Source organism: Vitis riparia, chromosome 1, assembly GCF_004353265.1.
Source record: "Vitis riparia cultivar Riparia Gloire de Montpellier isolate 1030 chromosome 1, EGFV_Vit.rip_1.0, whole genome shotgun sequence".
NCBI lineage: Eukaryota > Viridiplantae > Streptophyta > Magnoliopsida > Vitales > Vitaceae > Vitis > Vitis riparia.
In genome coordinates, this window is record NC_048431.1 from 23,266,124 (window position 1) to 23,286,612 (window position 20,489).

A 20,489-nucleotide genomic window follows, 5' to 3' on the forward strand; every position below is an offset into this window, starting at 1 on the left:
CCTCGACCAGTCCTTGACCGGACAAAGGCAATCGGTCGATTGATTTCCTGGTTGGTTGAGCCGGTTGGCCTATGCCTTGACCGGTTCAACTTTTTTGCCCCGAAAACCTATCTTTTTCAATTCTTTTCCTTTCTAACACTTAGGCAAGGTCTTTAGGTAAATTAATATGCCAATTTTGAAACATTTTGCCTAAGGTACATTTAATAAAACTCGGGTTTTAATGAAACCGTAATTTTAAATAATAAACCGAGTTTTCAAAGATGCATGAAAAGATATGAAAAACCTAAGTGCACTCATGCATTCATCTTACATTTGTTTCCTATGATTAAAAGTCTTCTAAAAGTCTCAATCTTGTATTCATTTAGTCATTTGATGAATTTCCAAATTTATACCTGAAATTCTTTACCATTCAAACCAATTAGTCACTTAACCATGGTTTGTTATCATCAAAACCTGATTAGGAGAATCCTTGGGTTAACAAAATCTTTCATGGAATATCAATTGATCGGGTCAAACAAAAAAATATAGCTTCTTTTATATTTTACTCCATTTATTTTTCATATTTTTTTTTCTTTTAAAACATCATCTTCCTTAAAAAATCTCATTAATTTAGAAGAGTATTTTGATTGAACAAAAATAAGCCTTTTGGTATCTTGTTAAATGGTATTGGATTGAAATTCATGTTTAGTATATGGAATGAAAAATGAGGATGAAAATTTTCCTTCCTTTTTTATTCATCCTTCAATGAGAATGGATTTGATGATTTCAATTCTTATATTTGGATGCATATATGAATGTAAGATTGAAATGATTATTCATTTCCATTTCAATGTTAAGTAATGAAAATTTGCTAATAATATCTATACATGTTTTTTAAAATAATATTTTATTTTCACTTTAAAAAAACGCTAACATTATACATAGTTTTAAATAACTTTTTTATTTTCATTTAAAAAACGAACATCTTTAAGAGTTTTTTTTTAATAATAAAAAACTATTAGGGCTTGTGACTTAAAAGTAAAATTGTTTTTAAAAATTAATACCATTTTTTTATTGTTATTCTAGAGAAGCAATTTTAAGAATTTACTAATTTTTAAAATTAGTAAATAGTATTAGTGATTTTCAATTTTCAATTATTATTATTTATTTTTAATAAAATAAATTAATTACGACTTTTATAAGAAGTTAACCTACATATTTCTATAATATTTATAAAAATATAATTTATGATTTTATTATAATATTATTCATATTTTATTAAAAACTATTAGCTTTTAATTTATTTATAATTTTAAAATTATTTTTATTTTTAATAAGATTTGAATTAAATTTACTTTATATTATATAAATTGAATTTATAATTTGATTTTTTTTAATCAAAATAAAATATTATTTTTAAAACAACTTACCTAAAAAAAATTTTATATTTTATATTTTAAAAAAAAAACGTGTATTAGGGAATCAAAATATCTCCTTATAAAGATGAATTGATATTTTATCTATAAAGATTTAATTTTATTTCATTTCATTTGAAATTATTTTTTATTTTATTTTTTTCATCACTTAAAGTTATCTAAACATGAAATAAATAAATAAATAAATAAATAAAAAATAAAAAAAGAAATGACATAGGCATTTCCATCCTTCATTCCCACGTATGATCTGACCGACAAATTTTGCACGTGGACTTTAAATAATAAGATGGTTAAGTATGAACACACTCAAAACTATTAAATGAGATGGTTAAGTGGTTAAGTGTGTTCAGACTTAATCGTACCATACTGTAGACCCCCTTTGAGGTTGGTATACCGGGCAACAGTGGGGGCCCTCTTCTCCCGAAAAGACTGGCAGCATGGGCATGGCAGAGGCCATGCTGGAGTTTGAAGAGCCCATACCTGCTGAGAGATGAACAGGGAAGCAGGTCCATGACTTGCGGGAGGGGTTTTTGACCGAAAGAAAGAGGTTGGGCTTGCCAAGGAAGGATGAGGGTAGGCAACGGCTGAAAGAAGAAGGGTTGTTGGGAGACTTTTGGAAGAGGAGAGCAGTTGGGAGGCCAACCCATCTTGCTAAAGAAGAACGTCCTCAAGTATGAATATTATCGATTTTTCCACTTCGTTTCAACTTATCTGTTTTTCTCAATGTTTTAAAAACCGGACCGGACCGGCCGGTCGGACCGGACCGGCCGGTCGGACCGGTCCAACCGTCGGCCGGTCACCATTCCGGTCCGATCCGGTCATTTGGACCGGATTGAGATCGAACCGGGGTTGAACCGGACGAACCGGTGAACCGGGCGAACCGGCCGGTTCCAAGGAAACCGGCCAACTCAAATGATTTTAATTTTTCTTTAAAAAAAATTACAAAATGAAAATTTTACCAAGCTTTCCTTAGAACTTCAAATGGATTTTACTAAAGGAAATGTTGGGCCGTCTTTTGACACAGCCCACATACCCATTCCACTTTATGTGGGCTGAGTTTTAAGCCCACAATCCCATCTTAAGGACTTGCTGAGGATGGCTTTTATAGGAGTTGTTTGACTCCTTGTTCCTCTCACTTTCCGATGTGGGATTGCTAAATATCAAAGCAAAAAAAACATAACAAAACTCCAAGAAGGTTTGAACCTTGGACCACCCCTGTACTAGTCCACCTAGAACACCACTCGGCTGCATGTATTTCATTGTCTACCATGCCAAACAAAACAAGATATATTAGATTTTAAATTTTTTTATAATATTAAATAAAAATAATATAATATTTTTAAAAATTATGAAATTAGTTTAAATTTTCATTTTTTTTATATATTCACATTTAAATATTATACATATTTCATTTAATAAAATTTAAAATATTAATATGATTTAATTTGATAATATCAAAGATATAAAATAATATTATTGATGTTTAATTTATTCATATATATTTTAAAATTTTTATAATTATTTTTAATTTTAATAATATATAAATTATATATTTATGACGTCACCGGTTCGATAGCGGTTCGACCGCCGGTCCGACCAGTGAACCGTGAACCGGTAACTTTTCCGGTTCGATCACCGGTCCGGTTCTGAAAACATTGGCTTTTTTTCTCTTTCTTTGTTGACTATTGGGTGCTATTTGTTGAATGGGAATAGAAGTCCAATGCCATATGTGTATCTCAGCTGAGCTTTAGAATGGTTTGGTGGGGTTATAGCATGTTCAGGTTCATTATTTATTTGGTTCTTATTGAAGATTAATTTAGTATTGTTTCAGATTCCTCATGAGATTCATGTAACCATATCTTGATTTAATACCCGTTTGATTCCACTCACCCAGCTTTCTATACCCAGCTCCACGCCAATCCCATCTCTCGCCACCTTTTCTTTCTCCATGCCCGTATAATCACCATCACTCACACCTCCATGCGCGTAAGTCCTTGTTAGTGGCTGGGAGCGGGCAGCAGCTAGGCAAGCCTTCCATTCCCCACAGACCTCGCCGGAGCCGCCTTTGGAGTTCAGCGCTGCTGCTTCGGTTCGGGACGCCTCTCTCTAGGCTGTCGACGGCGGCCTACTCGCCGTCTTCTTCGACTACTCCCGCGGTGTGGTCGACGGCGCCATAAGCGGAGACGTCCACCGGCTGGTGCCGTGGCTTCAAAAGCCACGCATCTCCACCATCCCGGCGCCGCCATCCCTGCCCCTCTTCTACGTCGTTGCTGGTGGAGATATCCTGAAGGAGTTGCCCAGATGGAGAGGATGTTGTTGGGCTGTGAAGAAGCTATTGTTTGGTGACGGGCTTGGTTTAGCCCATGATGGCTTTGGGCTTGGGTTTTGAATTTGGAGCCCAGGCCCAAGCCTATGCTGAAGATGAAGCCCAAGGCCCATTTCCAACCCTTAACTCCTTTTCAAAGCCCAAGGTCCATCCCTAAAGGCCCAGATCCTAAACCCCTTTTAACCCATTTTCAAAGCCCATTGGTTTCTTTTGTTTGTTCTTTTCCAAGCCCATTTTCTAAGTCCCTATTATTATTGCATGGGTATCACTTCCAGGCCCATTTTTGAAATCCATATTATTATTATCACAAGCCCATAATTCAAGCCCTCAAAACCTTATTATTATTATTATTATTATTATTTCAAAATCTTATTATTATTTCAAAATCTTATTATTATTATCTTTTGTTATTTCAACTTTCAAAATATTGTTATTATTATTTATTAATTCAACTTTTAAAATATTGTTATTATTATTAATTAATTCAACTTTTAAAATATTATTATTATTTCAAAATCTTATTATTATTATCTTTGTTATTTCAACTTTTAAATATTGTTATTATTATTATTATTAATTCAACTTTCAAAATATTGTTATTATTATTAATTAATTCAACTTTTAAAATATTATTATTATTTCAAAATCTTATTATTATTATTATTATTATTAACGGATATTATTATTATTATTATTATTATTATTATTATTATTATTATTAGTGGATATTATTATTATTACTATTATTATTAACGGATATCATCATTATTAATTATTATTATTGCTATTATTATTATTAATTATTATTATTATTACTATTATTATTATTATTATCATTGTCATTACTATTATTAATTCAAAATTTCGAAATCTTATTATTATTGTTATTATTATTATTATTATTACTATTATTAATTCAAACTTTCAAAATCTTATTATTATTATTATTATTATTATTATTATTAATTCAAAATTTCAAAATCCTATTATTATTATTATTAATTCAAACTTTCAAAATCATTATTATTATTATTAATTCAAACTTGCAAAATCCTATTATTATTACTATTATTAATTCAAACTCTCAAAATCTTATTATTATTATTATTATTATTATTAATTTCAAACTCTCCAAATCTTATTATTATTATTATTATTATTAATTCACACTTACCGGAAACGCATGAGCCGAAATCCGGGGTCCACACATACCTTCTTAAATTCGCCATGTAACAAATTAATAACTCAATGTTTTTTCAGAAAAATTAATAACATATAAAGAATTTGTATTTTCATTTTTTAATATCCCAAAATCATGAAAGAAAAGTTCATATCACAATGTATTTACGACGGATTTCTCATATTTATGAAAAAGGGTTAATTTTTTTATGATAAAAAGGTTAATTTCATTTATTTTTTCTAAAGTTTTAATTAAATATAATTTTTATTGCTTTGAAAATTCATAGAGTTTTTCTTTAAAAATTTATTTTAAATTGAAAGAAAAAAAAATGAAAATAATAATTTGATAAAATTCTAACCCTGTCGGAAATGAAGAAAATCAATATCGAAATCCACGAATTGAATAAAATATGTACTTTTCATTTATCAGAATCAGAGGCCATATCAGTCCATTACAATCAGTTTATCGTATTCTTCGCCGGAGATGGCGGCTTCCATGACGGCCTCCGGATTCATAACCCCACCATTCTCCAAGAACAACGTCAGAAGATTCTTTGAAAACCCACTCACCAGCACCACCCCTTTCTCTGTTCCCGGCACCGGCGTTGCCCGAGAGTCCCGGAGATTCCAGAACACTATCTCCGGCACGGCCGCCTCATACCCACTCTCCCTGAACTTCCTCTTTATGGCTTCATAGTCGGTCTCCCAACTGTTTGCAGAAGCTTGATCGAACTCCATGTCGCTGAATACGATGATTCTCTTGATCATGGCGTCTTGGCTCAGCTTCCCGTTCACCGCCACTTGCAGGATCAGATCAAACACTTTCTGGAAGTCTGTGTTCATTCCCCAGTTCAGTTCTCTCACGAAATTCGCCTTGGAGCGGAGGTCTTCGCCGGTGATCATGTGGAGCTCTGGGGTCTTGCTGAAGGTGATGACCTTGCCTTTCCATGGATCTTCGCTCAGTTCGGAGACGAGTATGCCGAGAGCGACGGAGACCTCCATTGGGATCCCGAACATGCTGCAGGAGACGTCGCAGACGGCGATGCAGTTTTTCAGTTTGCCCTTCTTGGAGACGTCCTCGACCATTCTCTGCCATTGAAGCTCTGCAACTTGCCCACCATCTTCGTCTTCCAATGACGAGATTATCTCGTGTGGGAGCAGGGCGCCCGCGGCGATCTTGGCTTTTCCGGCCCTGACACTGCTAAGGTACTCAAAGAAACGGGCCCGTCGTGCTTAATGAAACGTTCTTTATAGGTTTTCATGGCTACGGAAGCGACCCTGTTGTAGGGGAGCTCGCTCCAGCGGTTCGCGCCCATGTATACCTCCGGCAGCTCCAGGGCTCGACGGAGAGGGACCAGCACTTGCTTTCTCAGGCGGTCCCGGACTCTGTAGGCGTAATGAGCATCTTCAACTCCTTCGTATTCAGGATCAGATTTTGGGAAAATTTTCCGAGCGATGCTCTCACAGAGAAGAGTCGACCGATCAAACGAAGAGTCAATGGAGGGGCACCACTTGGCGGCGAGGCTGATCTTGTTGACATTGCCGGAGTTCAGCAGCTGGAGATCGGACTTGAGATGTTCGGCGAAGAGATCAGAGATCCGATCGTGGAGGAATCTGTAATCAGGATCACGTCCATACCTTTCCACCGCCTTCTTCGCCATCGCCAACCTCCTCTCCTTCCTGCAAACCCTCGCCGTCTCCTTCTCCGCCTTAGCTCTCTCCATCTCCGCCTTAACTCTCACCTCCCTCGGCAAAACCTGTTTCCCTTTCTTCGTCTTCTTATTCTTCCCCAACTTGCCATGTCCGAATCTGAATTTTCGTACAAAACAGTTGCCCCTCTTCTTGTTCTTCATCCTCCGCTGACTCTTCGCAATTCGCCGGACGTCGGGCCCTTCCAGCAGCCTGAAAAGAATCTCCAGCAGGTCCTTATAGTAGCCAAAATTGGCAAACGACTCTACATTACACGCGAACGTTTTCGGATGGAGGCCGTGGAGCCAAAGCCCCGCCGTATAGTAGCCCTCCTTATCGGACTTGCCGGTGCCGCGAACACCTCTTAGATTACAGATAAGTTTCAGGGTGGTGAGGGGGTTGTGGCTCCAGGCCAGCTCCAGCCGCTGCTTCAGAACCTCCGGCGGAGTGTCGGGGACGACGTGGAAGAAGAAGTCAAGGCAGGGGTTTCCGGAGGAGAGAAATGTTGCGGACGCGTTCTCAGTGTAACCCATCGGAGGTTTTGGCAGTACCCTCGCTGAGTTGAAGTTCGCCACCATCAAGTCCATGAAGGCGTCGCCGGTGGCGGCGGGAGGATCTTGTGGTTGGTGAATACTGGCTCCGCGGCGTAGCTCCGGAGGGCCAAGGAGGTTGGAGAGAGTCGCCATCTTCAACTGCATTTGTGATGCTCCAATGCTCTTTGAACCCTTTAAATCGTTTTCTTTTTATTAAAATATATTTAGAAAAAAAAACCTTGGGATTCAAGGAACCGTCAACAAATGTGGGAGTTTTATGACTGTTTTTATTTAGTTTTTATTTTTATTTTGTTTTAAAATAGAATAAAATCAAATTAATTTTTTTTATTAGTAATAATTTTATTTTACTCTATGTAACCGATTAGAAAGTCCTATTAATTTGATGTGGACCGGAAAGTGATTCGGTTGACTCTCATCCATGTGAAAAGTATATAACAAAGGGTCAAATTATCGTAGCGAATTAAATAAGATATCGACATATGAAAGAATATATTAAAAAATTAAATAAAAAACAAATAAAATGGATGGTCAAGATGTCATCTTGCACATCCAATGGTCTCAAGAAATTCTTGGGTAGTAGAATTCTCAATGGAGGGATTCAACATCAACCGGAAAATTTCAAAGTCCAATAAATAATATTTATTAGGGATATCTAAATTTTTTATATTAAGTAAAAATTGAACTTGAATTCAATATAATAAATTTTTTATTAAAAAAATATAAAAATAATTCAAAAATAATATTAATTATATAACACTAAATATATGTTCGTATCTCATTATTTTGTACCAAATATGATATCATAACAAAGTCTCATTTTTTTTATTTTATTTTTTTGTATGTTGGCTCCATTGTTTGTAGAATCATTCATGGCTTAGATTTTAGTGTATATTTTCAATGACCAAAATGCAAAAACCGAAAGGGAACTATTTAGTACCTTAAATAGATTTAGTTTATGTTTGGTTCAATAAAATTTAAAAGAAAGAAAATATAAAATAAAAAAAGTAAAAGAAATAAAAAATAAATTAAAACTCAATAAATTACTTTCATTTGTTACTTCAAACTTATTTTATTTTAATTATATTTGATTTTTTTTAGTATTTTTTACAAGATAACTAAATATGAAAAAATCATTTTTCTTATTATTTTTTTAGAACCAAACATAGTATTAAAGTTCAAATTAAATAATTTTTTCTCATTGGACTATTTGACTTATTAGTTAATTGGACCAATCCAGAATAAGAAAATTGGGAACATTCATTAAATCTTAACTTTAAATAAAGATTTTATTTAGATAAATTTTTGAAAAGCTAAAATTTTCTTTCTATGCTCAATAAGAGCTTCCATTCTCATTAGGCTAATCTATTCAAAGAGGTTATGACACAAAAGAAGGCATAGCATAGAATCCGAGAAAACATTGCTTCTAGTAGGAGCACTTTTTTAGTAAAATTTTTACAATACTAATATTATCCTTTAAAATTTATGACTTTAACCTTAATTTTATATTCTAGTTAAAGCCAAGAAACAGAATATTCCAAACAAGGCTTTAACCACGACATCGAACCAGAAATTTAAAAGCAAAAATAAGACATTTTATATTAATGGGTGGCCAGGAATGCCCGAGTATCAAGCCTGTGAAGCTGCTTGCAACAGACCAACAAGAGAAAACACATTATTTTTACTTATGGTTTCAACATGGAAGGAGCCAAGAGTTCAGGAACAAGAATCACAGAAATGATATTAACAAGAGTTTCAGGAACAATATGCCCAGATGATTATGGTTCTGATTCACTACCATATAATTCAGAAAATTGGAGAAAAAAAAGGGGTAAATAGTAGTCTGATAAGGAACTCGGCAACTACCTTCAGAGCAAAAGAACTCCCAACTTCTTCAAGAGAATGCAGGAGGCCATTAAAGAGTCCAAACAGAAGCTGGTGCGTCTTTTCTGGGTCCATTGAGGGTTCGGTAGAGGTACATTTTCCCGACCTTATGATCATCATCCTTCTTCATCTTGTTGTTTTCCCCTATGATCTCTATGTTCATCATGGGCACCTGCATTGAGAGTGCCCTGCATCCTCCAAGAGTAACTTTGGAGGATGAAATCCAGAGGCATCGTATTTTTTCATGCTTCACTATCTCTTCCAGGAGTCCAGCATCAACAAAGGGACTGCCCTTGATCTCCAATTTCTTGAGGTTCCTACAACCATTTAAGACATAGGATAATTCTTTATCACCTCCCCCAGAAGATCCAATTGAAAGCATTTCTAACTGCTCTGCATACATTCCAATGTAGAGGAAAACTTGGTCGCTTAGAAGGCCAGACAGTGACAGCCGTCTGAGCCCCTTGCATGACTGAACGATTGCCCCAAAGCCTTCATCAAAAGGTTGTGAAGTTGTATGATCAGGCGTCTTTGGGTCATTGATGCATAATTTGAAGTTGGTGAAATTAGGACAGTTTCTGGCAACGGTTATTAGGGAAGCATTTGTCATCCGATCACAGCAATATACCAAAGAATGAAGTTGAGGGCAACCCATGGATATAGCAATTAGACCTTCTTCAGTTAGAGCTGGATTCCCTTCATTATGGGGACCAAGTCGAAATACCCTCAACTCTTGAAGGTTTTTACAAGTATCAGCCACTAATCCTAGCCCCTTGTCGCCAATATTATCCAAGACCTGCAGTGATTATGGGAGCATTAAATAATTTGCAATGAAATAAAGATGATAAAATGCAGAGAGAGAACAGGGAAGAGAGAATTTCAAGAGACTGAACCCAAAGATTTTGAAGTTTTTTGCAGCGGGAAATTATCTCCATGAGACTGTGAGCTGGAAGCTCTACTGCTTTGCTCAGGTTCAAGGAAATCAGGTTTGAGCACATAGGGTAAATAGCAGCCTGATACAGAGGGATAAACGATGAAAAACCAGATAGGCTCCGGATTGATCGACATTTCGACACAGCATTCTGCAGTCTCAAGTAAGTTCTCCGGTCTGTGTAGTTGGAAAAAGACCCTATCCCCAAGTCCTCCAGTTGAGGTGCCTGCTGCAGGAGTCTCTGGAGCACATTAGGTGGCACTCGGCGGTTTAACCGCAGGCTCCTGAGGTTTGGACATCTAGCAACCAGTTTCTCAAGAGCTTCCAAATTCACTACTCCTTTAGTACATGCAAAATTCAGGGAGACAAGAGACGAGCAGCTTTCAGGAAAGCAACTAAGCCACTGGCCTATGCCATCTCCAACCCCAACACCAAGTATATGGCCTATGTCCTCTTCAACTTCATTTTCCAGCAATACCAGCTCTTTAAGAAACCTACAAGTTAAAAGGCACGTTAATGTTGCCCAAGGACTTCACCCTTAGTTAATACACCTCATCTAAGAAAACAAGAAGCTAGTTCTACTACGTGACCACCTTTTGGTTAGTTGCAGAATCCTTTCATATAACCTGCCCATCAGACAGGCATTTTGGTAATTTTTCTTTGGCCAGCATATCCACAGTTGATCATAATCCATTTAGTAGCTAAAATCTGCCTATAGTATCCATATTCCACATGACAGAAAGGAGAGAATGGCACTGATTCAATGGGACAATTAGCTCACAAACATGGTTGAAAACTAAAACAGCATCATTTCAGGCAATACCATACAATCAATTTTGTATCAGTTCTCATTCCATAGTCCCACTTTAGATGATGAATTTTAGCTTACAGTTCTTAGTGAAGCATATCAAGTAAGCAAGGAAAATTTTCAGCTTAATTGAAAACAATACCATTTCGAGTGAACTGAAAAGTCAAAAAATTAACAACATATAATTGGAAAAATGAATTAAGAAAAAAAGAGCACAATTCTAAAACAAATGATATCAAACAAAAGAAACCCAGATGAATTCGTCTTCTACCTGCCATTCACAACCTCCATTATAAACAAAGAAATTGAAAATTAAGCACATATATGTAACAGAAGAAATCAATCCACAAACAGAGCACAATTCTAAAACAATGTTATCAAACAAAGCAAACCCATTACGAAAATTAACAAGAAATGAATTCTAAGATTATGAAAAACTCTATAACCCCAGCACAATTCTATCTGTACCTGCAATTGGAAGCAATGGCTGCAAGCCCAACAGGGCTGAACCCTCCACAGCGGATCAAAGACAGAGACTCAAACTCCGAAAAGGAAAGAGAAATTATTTGAAGACTCTGATCGGAAACAACCATCCTCTTCAATCGAAGCTCTTGTAGCCATGGACAATTCTTGGCGAAGAACTCAATCCAAGGCAAAGCAAAACCACCCCAATTCACCATGTTCAAACCAGCAAAATGGGGCTTTCCCTTCAGGCTCAAAGCCCTCATCCTTGGAAACCTCGCCAAAACCCTATTAGGCCCCAAAGCATAACAATTCTTCACAGAAACCCTCAATCTGCATCCAGCCTCCACCTTCCACCAGTACTTACAGACCAGACACACGCTGTTCCGGTCTCTCTGGGACGTGAGCAGTGCGAATATCCGCTCTAAAACCTCCGCTGGAAAATACGTCATGGTTTTTAGTCTTTTCGACATCAATCGAATGGTTCTATTTTCAGTTGCGAATGGGGAACGAACTTCTTCATTTTTTTCTCACGTCAAAATAAAATCATTTTTGGGTCATGGCGTTGGGAAACGAGACCGAGAACTGAATTGAGAAAGTGGAGGAAGGAGAACGGGTATACAGTGTGTATAGTAAGCTGATGGTGAGAGATGTAACCGACCGTGACATGCGGAGAGTAACGGGCCAATGGATTGCCTGGTTTGACTCCATCCAATGGCTAGTGTTTAAGTCTGCGGAGGGCCAGAAAATAATCTGGTCGTTGGTTGAGGATTACGATTATTTCGTCAGTTATTTTGAAAACGGCGATTCTTACAAAAAGCCTTTTTTTTCGTCAAAATTATTATTTATTATATTTCTTGTTGGGAAAGTGTTTTTAATAGGAAAAAAAAGTTCTGAAATTTTGGTAAGTTGGAAAAAAAATAAAAAATTGAGCTTTAAAAGACTCAATATATGGTATGAAAATGAAGAGATGTCAAAATCGATATCCCAGATTCCACACAAAAAATATTTACCAGAAAAAAGCAGAATATCTGTAGACCAAATTGATGAAGATATGAAAGAAGTGTGATAAATTTTTAGATAAAAAAGGAAAATGGCATGACCTTCCATGATTCAAAGAATAGTCATCCCAAAAAAAAATATATATGTGACCATTTCCAGGGGAATATTGCTTCCTTACATGTTTGACTCCAACGAAAACGGGAGGAAAAGAAAATGAAAAAGCAAAAGATGAAAAGAATAAAATATTGTTTTAAATTATTTTTTATGGATTACCTTAAATTTATTTTATTTATTTAATTATTTTTTATTATTTTACATGGAATGCCTAGTTTTATATATTTTACTAGTATCATTATTATTTTTTTGACATTATTTTCAATTTTTTATAACTTAATCTCATATATAATAATTTTTTATATTAAATTAATGTATGTATATATATATATATATATATATATATATATATATATATATATATATTAGTATTACCTCAATCCTTGGCCGAGTTCCCGAGTTCAAATCATAAAAATGATTTACCAAACTGTCAAACGTTCCCGAGTTACTGAGTTTATAAGCGCTGCTTGCCAATTGCACGCTCAGTCATATATAAGGCTGTCTGATTCCAAAAAAATTGAGTTGAAAAAAAAAAAAAGGAAAGGAAAGAAAATGAAACTATAGAATTAAATCAAAGTGAAAGAAAATTAAATTAATTGAACTCTAAACATTCTCCACCTTTTTTCAAGCAGAAAAAAGGGAAAATATTTTAGTATTTTTCTCCCAGTTGTTTTTTTTTTTTTTTTTTTTGCATTTATCAACTCTACCATAAAATCATTTTCTTTAGCCTTTCTTTTCTTTTCTTTTCGTTGGCACTTTCCAGGAACCAAAAATATCCTAAAAATAAAAAGAATTTTGATAATTGCTCCTATTCACAGATATGAGAATGGAACTTGGTCCAATTTACAGAACAGATACAATGATTTTCACAAACAAATATGGCAAGCTCAAACTAGTTTTACATCTCATGCCACTGAATCTACCCTATAATTAAATTGGGGAATTAACCACCTGATAACATATTAACAATCAACGAACTCAAAGCTAATCTAACAAGATTGGGCAGCAAGAAAATTCCTCAACCATAGAGCACTTTGCTACTACAATCTGTGTAAAATGTGCCTTTTTTAAATGGCACAATAGAAAAAAGATTATCAATGTGATTTTGACTAGTTTTCCCATGGCTTTAGATCCCAATTCAGGAATCAAATATAACTTGAGTCTTCATCAAGCCTAGTAAAGCTTCTGACCCAATTCAAGAGTTCGACCCTGGGATTATAAAGAGCCTAAAAGCATAAGTGGTAATTAACTAGGGTTACACTGCTCTATGTATTAAAAATGGTCTCTGAAGATGCCTCATTCACCTGAGAACACAAGAAGGAGGCAGCTTGTGATGAAATTATAGACACGCTTTGAGAAATAGTACTAATCAAAACTGGTCCCATGACCTCTCTTCCTCGGCTCTATCCGCTCGCTCTCTGCAGTTAAAACCAGTGAATAAATTAATGGAAGGCGTAAACAGAACTAAAAACAGAACAAACTAGCAGAGAAATAGAAGGCAAATGTGGTATTTTATTTGTCTAAAAATCAGAGAGGCCAACTTGAATCTTTAAATAAAAATCAATCTAGTTATTGCATGATGACCTAGAAAGAGATCTAAAATAATCAATCCCCGGTTGGATTAAACCAACACATCACCCACTGACTGAACCCAGTTGCTTTTTTTCAAGCTCTCACAAAGTAACCAATCAATAGCCATTTGCTATAAATTATAAAACCCAACATCCATAGACAGTCTGTTGCTATTCCATAATTGTGTAGATTACAAGGTCAGACTATCAATATCATCTTTATGCATGAGAATAAAATGAGGGTGAAGCTATATAACCATACACATAGAAACAGAATGATTAAATGGATAAACAAATAGGGCAGACCCAACATGTAAATGAATGATTGTATATGGAACTCAATAACATAACAATAATCGGGTTTGACCAGCTATCATAAAGAAGAAACTAGTAATTAGATGTAAAAGGTCTAAGAAGATGGGCTTAATGGTTAATATGGTCCTATAGATTCTTAGCAACATTAAAACTGTGAGAAATAGAAACAGAAAAAATATGACCAGATACCTTTCTTGATGAATGGATCAAGGCAAAGCGAATAGTTACAGATATTGAGAAAGATAAACAATAGTTGCAAATAGCAAGCCTAAAATGGTTTCTGTTACTGATGAATGGATCAAGGCAAAGCGAATAGTTACAGATATTGAGAAAGATAAACAATAGTTGCAAATAGCAAGCCTAAAATGGTTTCTGTTATTGATGAATGGATCAAGGCAAAGCGAATAGTTACAGATATTGAGAAAGATAAACAACAGTTGCAAATAGCAAGCCTAAAATGGTTTCTGTTACAACACAAGGAAGCCTAAAATGACGGACAAAAATGGATATTTTAAAATTGTATCTAGAATGACCAGAAAGGAAGCCTAAAATTGAAGATTTTCCTGTCAAAAGTAAGCATCCCAAAGGTGGAAAGTCAATCCAAGCGTTTCTTTTTCTTTTAATCAACTTTGCAAAATAAAAATAAACTGGAAGGGAAATGCAAAAGAACTAAACTTCGACCACCAATAGGCTTGAGTTTCTATATAGGAACAGGAATAATGATCTTAAACTGATCATGGATATTCTATGCACAGAAGTAGATTGCTATTGTAATATAGGTGACAAAAATGGCTCACCAAATATGATGTCAATATAATCAATTATCGAATGCTGAATGTCACAGTAGGATCAATGTTTTAGGTTCCAATCCTCCATGATATAACAAGTATTTGGCACCATGCCCTCTGTTTTTTCATGTGAGTTATTGTGAAATCAAGAGAATGGAGCCAGCTTACGAAGAAGCTAGTTCATCAGTCATCCATCTTTTGAAAACATAACTTGTTTCTAAACCCACATGGGCAGCCCAATGGTTAGAGAAAGCTTCAGGCAGACATCCAAGGTTCAATTCCCATAAGGTATCAAAAACACCCAGATTATGGCTTATCAAATTTTTGAATTTCAATTTAATCAATCATCAAATTCTGAATGTCAGAGTAGGATCACTGTTCAGGTCCCGATCATATACAACAACTATTTGGCAACATGCCCTTAGTTTTTCCATGCGAGTTGTTATGAGACTGTAAGAAAAGAGGTAGCTTGCTAAACATGAAGAAGCTAGTTAGTTCATCACAGTTGTCCATCTATTTGAAAGGTAGCCTGCAAGGGTGACCCATTGGTAAATGGAAAGCTTGGGCAAACCATAAACTTGGACATCCTAGGTTCAACTCCCATAGGGCATAAAAAACACCTGGAACCATCTGGTAACCATTTTTGCAGGTGCTGATGAGGGATTGAGGCAGCAAACTATATTTCAATAAATCATCAGAATTTTCATCCCACTCATGGTTGAAGGACAACCAAATGAATGAATGAATGTGGGCCATGGAGCGCATCGAGTAGCATAGACATTGTGGTTAGCATAATTGTTAACTCGTAAAACGTATTGTGTATCGTTATTCTATTTTTTGTATCATGTATCATAAGTTTTTTTATATAGTGAAAAATAAATAGAAAAAATATGTATATGTGTTTATATCTATTGAAAGTATGAAGTACAGAGTAATATATAATCAATTTTATTGGAGATAGTAGGATCTAAAGAGTTAAATTATATCATATCATATGAAAACATTGAATGTTGAAGTTTTGATAAGTACAAATTAAGAAAATATGACTTTAATATACAGATTCATCACATAATTCACAAAAGTAAACTTCTTTCATTTTTAACTATGATTTTTAGTTCCAAATTCTAACTAGGCTTACAAAAGTGAACTTCTTTTTTTTTGTCTTCAAAAAGTAATCAAGATGATTCTTCAGGGCTCTGCAAACCAGAAATAGAAGTGCTACTACTTAGATGAAAAATCTTACATGTTTCCCCAGTCCTAGCCAAAAACACGTCTAAAGAAAAGGCCATTTTGTGTAGCAAATAGGAGCAAATATTATATAAAATCCCACCAAGAATTGAAAATTAAGCACAGAATATAAACCCTCTGAAAACATAGAAATATTAAAGGTGATGCCAACAAAATATAGATATTGCAGTAAGAATAGCAAAAATAAAAATATGGAAATTCGAAGGGGAACTTTTAGGTTAATACAAACAATAATGGAATTATCCAAGTCAAACATTATCAATGTAGACACAATAAGCATGTGAAGATTAGGATGAAAGCTGTCAACATTGATAACACTCTATAAGTAATTGAAGCTAATTAAAGTATTATAATATCATGAATCCCCGATTTTCCAAAATCTAAACATATGTAACTTTAGTATTATATAACAATTAACAAAGCCTAAATCCATAATATTTGAGTTATTGGGTGCAACAATTAACCACATGTTTTAATTAATAAGCAGCATATATTACATGGTCATCTCTCTCTCCTTCACCCCCATCATCAGATTTTTTTTTCTCATGAATCTCTACCCCAGGTTTCTGCACCCATTAGATTTCCACCTCTCTCCCCCCAAAACCCAGACCTCTCCCATTACTTGTAGAAAACTCTCTCCATTTCTATCCACCAGATTCCCTCACTTGGAAGTTTTCCCCTCTTGCTGGACAGTCATGGTTGCAAACTCCAAAGCTCTGCACCTGGCTGCAATCCCACTAAGTTGGGAATGGAACATTGTGCATATAAACTTCAAAGCTCCCTCACCTGAGATCTCTCTCACATGGAATCATTGCTGTGACCTCTCTCCACTCTCTATCTTCATTACTTAATATGACTCCTGATAAATCAGCAATTTATCGCCAGTGCATAATATCTCTTGAAAAATGGTTTTTCATGGGAGATATCATGATATTTTGGCCAGCCGAAAATATCGTCCAGATATCATGAAATTTCAACCATTAACTGACGAGAAGAAATGCCAGATGGTCTTTATATCCAAACAAGTGCAAATCATTGCCAATATTTCATCAAGAATTGTAATTTCTCAATGCTTTTGACCGAAGTCATTACAAACAAAGCATAATCGAACAGAAACTACTTTATTTCAAGAGCACTAGTTGATAAACTCACAAATAGAGGCCAAAGCCATAACTAACAAAAATTGATGGTGCATGCCTATTAAAAACTCCATATCGCAAATTAGGCCACAAGAGCACAAGCTAATAAACTCATATCCAATACAGAATCACAGTTACATAAAATCATGACAAATTACCAGCTAAAGAATGCAGAACTCCATATAGCTCTTTCAAAAGCCAACAACCTCATTTCAACTGTCAATGTATGATCTCATGTTCTAGCTTTCAAAAACCACATTACTCCATAGGACTCTCACTCGGATAACTTTCTCAGGCAAAACTGAGGAACCAGAAAAACAACATTGCAACATGAAAGCAACTTTCTAAACTAACCCTAACAGCAAGAAAAAGAGAGAAACTACCTATCCAAAAAAAAAAAACAGAGAGAGAGAGAGAAACTAGCACAAATCACATGGAAAAAATATACATATAAAAAAATTAAAAACAAAAAACAAAAAACAGCAAATTATCAAATAGATTGAGTGATAAACTAGGAAACAGCAGAATCTTACCAAAATTTCTTGCATAAACCCCAAAATTCAAGAGCATTTTGAGTTGGAATTCTTTACCTTAAGCGTCTCTATCATCAGAGTCGCTATCTTCATCGAAATCAGTCACCAGAAACGATCCAGGATGAGGCGTAACGTGCCTTCTAGTCTTCGAAGGCAGAATGTTATTGAGATCAACCTCCAAAAGCGGATCATCCGACAAATCGCTATCTCCATCGCTCGAATCACCACCATCATCATCACTATCGTCACTGTCGCTCTCTTCCTCGACCTTCAATTTCTCCTTTCCTTTGTCTTCCTTCATAATCCCCTTCCCTTTGCGATCATCATCCACAGCCTCCTCCTCCTCCCCCTCCGAACTCCCACTCTCTCCTTCTTCTTCTTCTTCGTACCCTTCGTCCTCCTCTTCGCTATCTTCTTCTTCTTTCTCCTCTTCCTCTTCGTTTCTGTCCGCTTCGCCCTCTGCTTCGAGAACGGTATCGGGAGTTTCGGTTCCGGTCTCACTCTTGTGCTTCTTTCGGCTGCCGCCGTCGTCGTGTGCTTCTGATTCGAGATCGGACTTTCGCTTCTCCGACAATGTAGCTTCGCCTAGGGTTTCCTTGTTCACTTCTCCCATTGATTTCTTCTTCTTCTTCTTCTTCTTCTTCTTCCCGGGAGAGAGTGAATGAAAATTCGTGGTTATGTGGCCAGTACGAAACAACTGTTTTATTTTCTTTCGCGCTACGTGAAAATTGGGCTCCCTCAATATGGACTGGGCTTGGTCCGACCCAAAAAAAAAAAAAACTAAACAACCGTAAACAATGTTAAAAGTCAAACTTTGTAGAAGGGACCGTATCGTGCATACCTTTAAAATTAATTTTCCAATTTTACCCATAAAAAAAAGGAAAATAACTCTATTAATTTTATTTATCTATGATTAATACAAGGATAAAATTGAATGATAATAATATAAGGTTAAAATCATCTATTTTTTATTTTTTTTTACTTTTTTTTCCTTTTACTTCTCTTCGCTATTTTCTTTTCTTTACATTTTCCCTCAAATTTTACGGAACCAAACATAACAATAGTAAAATCAAATATGAAAAAATCATTTTTTTAATTTTTTTTTTTTTATGAACCAAACATAAGCCTATGTCGTTATTTGTAAGAATTGGGCCTTAGTCCAACTCTTATCTGAGCCCAATTCCGGACCAGGACCAGCCAATTCACGGCTGGGTAAAAGCCCATAATAGAGTGGAAATAGTTTTATTGATTTAATGGATCTATAGTCACTATTTCAAATTTGTATCACAAATAAAAATAGAATATAAGAACAATAAATAAAAGGCCATGATCCATTCAAGGAAATGGAGGAATAATAGAAGAATTACTTGGATCTTTCACAATACTTTTGAAAAATGGAAATTAAGGGAAAGTTTGGAAATTAGAAAATATGTTGGACAAACTTACAATAAAAAAAAATATAAATATATATATATATATATATATATATATATATATATATATATATATATATATATATATATATATATATATATATATTTGATAATTTGTTCCAAAAAAATATATATTTTTAAAGAATATAATTGAGGTGTTTTCAATTTTTTCTTGGATTATTTTGAACAATAAATAAATATATAAAAAATATTTTAAAAACTTTATACAAAATCTTCATGGAGAATACAATAAGGCGACTATTTTTCATATTTGATTCATCAGATAAAATTTTAATCATAAAATAAATAAATAAAATATTTTTAAAAGTATTTTTAAGAATTATTTCCTAAGACATTGTTGGGTACATTTGAAATTTGTTTTTGAAAGTAATTTTCTAATTTGAAAAACATGTTTTACCAATTTTTTTTTAACTAAAAACAATTTTTTTTTTTCATCTTTTTTAACACAGAGTGAGTTTACTTTCTCAAGAAGAATTTTTGTCATAAAATCAATTAAAATTATATTTTCTAGTAATTTGAGAAACTATTTTTAGTTTTTTATATATATATTAAAAAATTTGTATATTTCAAGTATTAAAAAAACTAAAAATGTTTCCTAAAATCATTATAAAATAGAACGGTTGTTAAGAACTATTGAAAGAAACTCTTTTATTTCTGTGAAATCGTAATCTAACTAACCCTAAAACTTTTTTTATTTTATTTCACATTTCATAAGAAAATCAAACATTTCATTGATGGCACACAATAAACTTTTCCCCAGTTCCTCTACTCATCTTGAAGTTGGGCCGATGAACTAAGCCTGGCTCAACAAAGCCTATTTTATCTGGGCTGGGCCCATTAGTGAAATGATGGTGACGGTCCAAGTGTCATCTAGCCCAATCCAGAACACTTGACCAAGACAGAGGAATTAAAATTTTAATAAGAATGGAATATTGAAATTTACTTTCAATAACAACGATTTTTTTTTTTTATATTTTCATTATAAAAAACTAATCTAAACAAATTAGGTTATATTTTTCAATATGTAAGTACAAATGAAAAACTAAAAAGAAATTATTTTATTATATTTATTATAAAAAG

The 20,489-nt window shown here is 34.5% G+C and overlaps 3 protein-coding genes across 3 annotated transcripts; all 3 read right to left on the reverse strand.

Moving 5' to 3' along the window:
• Positions 1–5,338: 5,338 nt before the first annotated feature.
• LOC117911294 lies at positions 5,339–7,302 on the reverse strand. Its single transcript, XM_034825607.1, is given in 2 exon segments — positions 5,339–6,143; positions 6,146–7,302. Coding segments are annotated over 2 exon segments (1,929 nt in total). The 5' UTR covers positions 7,296–7,302; the 3' UTR covers positions 5,339–5,364.
• Positions 7,303–8,822: 1,520 nt separating this feature from the next.
• Positions 8,823–11,936, reverse strand: LOC117924085 (protein AUXIN SIGNALING F-BOX 2-like). Its single transcript, XM_034842642.1, has 3 exons — positions 11,252–11,936; positions 9,938–10,469; positions 8,823–9,840 (listed from the first exon to the last, which is right to left on the reverse strand). Exons 1-3 carry the CDS (start codon positions 11,716–11,718, stop codon positions 9,076–9,078), a joined length of 1,764 nt encoding a protein of 587 aa, XP_034698533.1. The 5' UTR covers positions 11,719–11,936; the 3' UTR covers positions 8,823–9,075.
• A 1,423-nt stretch (positions 11,937–13,359) lies between these two features.
• LOC117909073 (prothymosin alpha-like) lies at positions 13,360–18,618 on the reverse strand. Its single transcript, XM_034823006.1, has 2 exons — positions 18,013–18,618; positions 13,360–13,775 (listed from the first exon to the last, which is right to left on the reverse strand). Exon 1 carries the CDS (start codon positions 18,566–18,568, stop codon positions 18,014–18,016), a length of 555 nt encoding a protein of 184 aa, XP_034678897.1. The 5' UTR covers positions 18,569–18,618; the 3' UTR covers positions 13,360–13,775; position 18,013.
• Between the last annotated feature and the right edge of the window lie 1,871 nt (positions 18,619–20,489).

Coding starts and splice junctions, on each gene's coding strand:
- LOC117924085 (XM_034842642.1), bottom strand. CDS start 11,718: ATGTCGAAAAGACTAAAAACCATGACGTATTTTCCAGCGGAGGTTTTA. Junction 10,470..11,251: donor GCCATTGCTTCCAATTGCAG/GTACAGATAGAA, acceptor TTTAACTTGTAG/GTTTCTTAAAGAGCTGGTAT. Junction 9,841..9,937: donor AAAAACTTCAAAATCTTTGG/GTTCAGTCTCTT, acceptor TAATCACTGCAG/GTCTTGGATAATATTGGCGA.
- LOC117909073 (XM_034823006.1), bottom strand. CDS start 18,568: ATGGGAGAAGTGAACAAGGAAACCCTAGGCGAAGCTACATTGTCGGAG.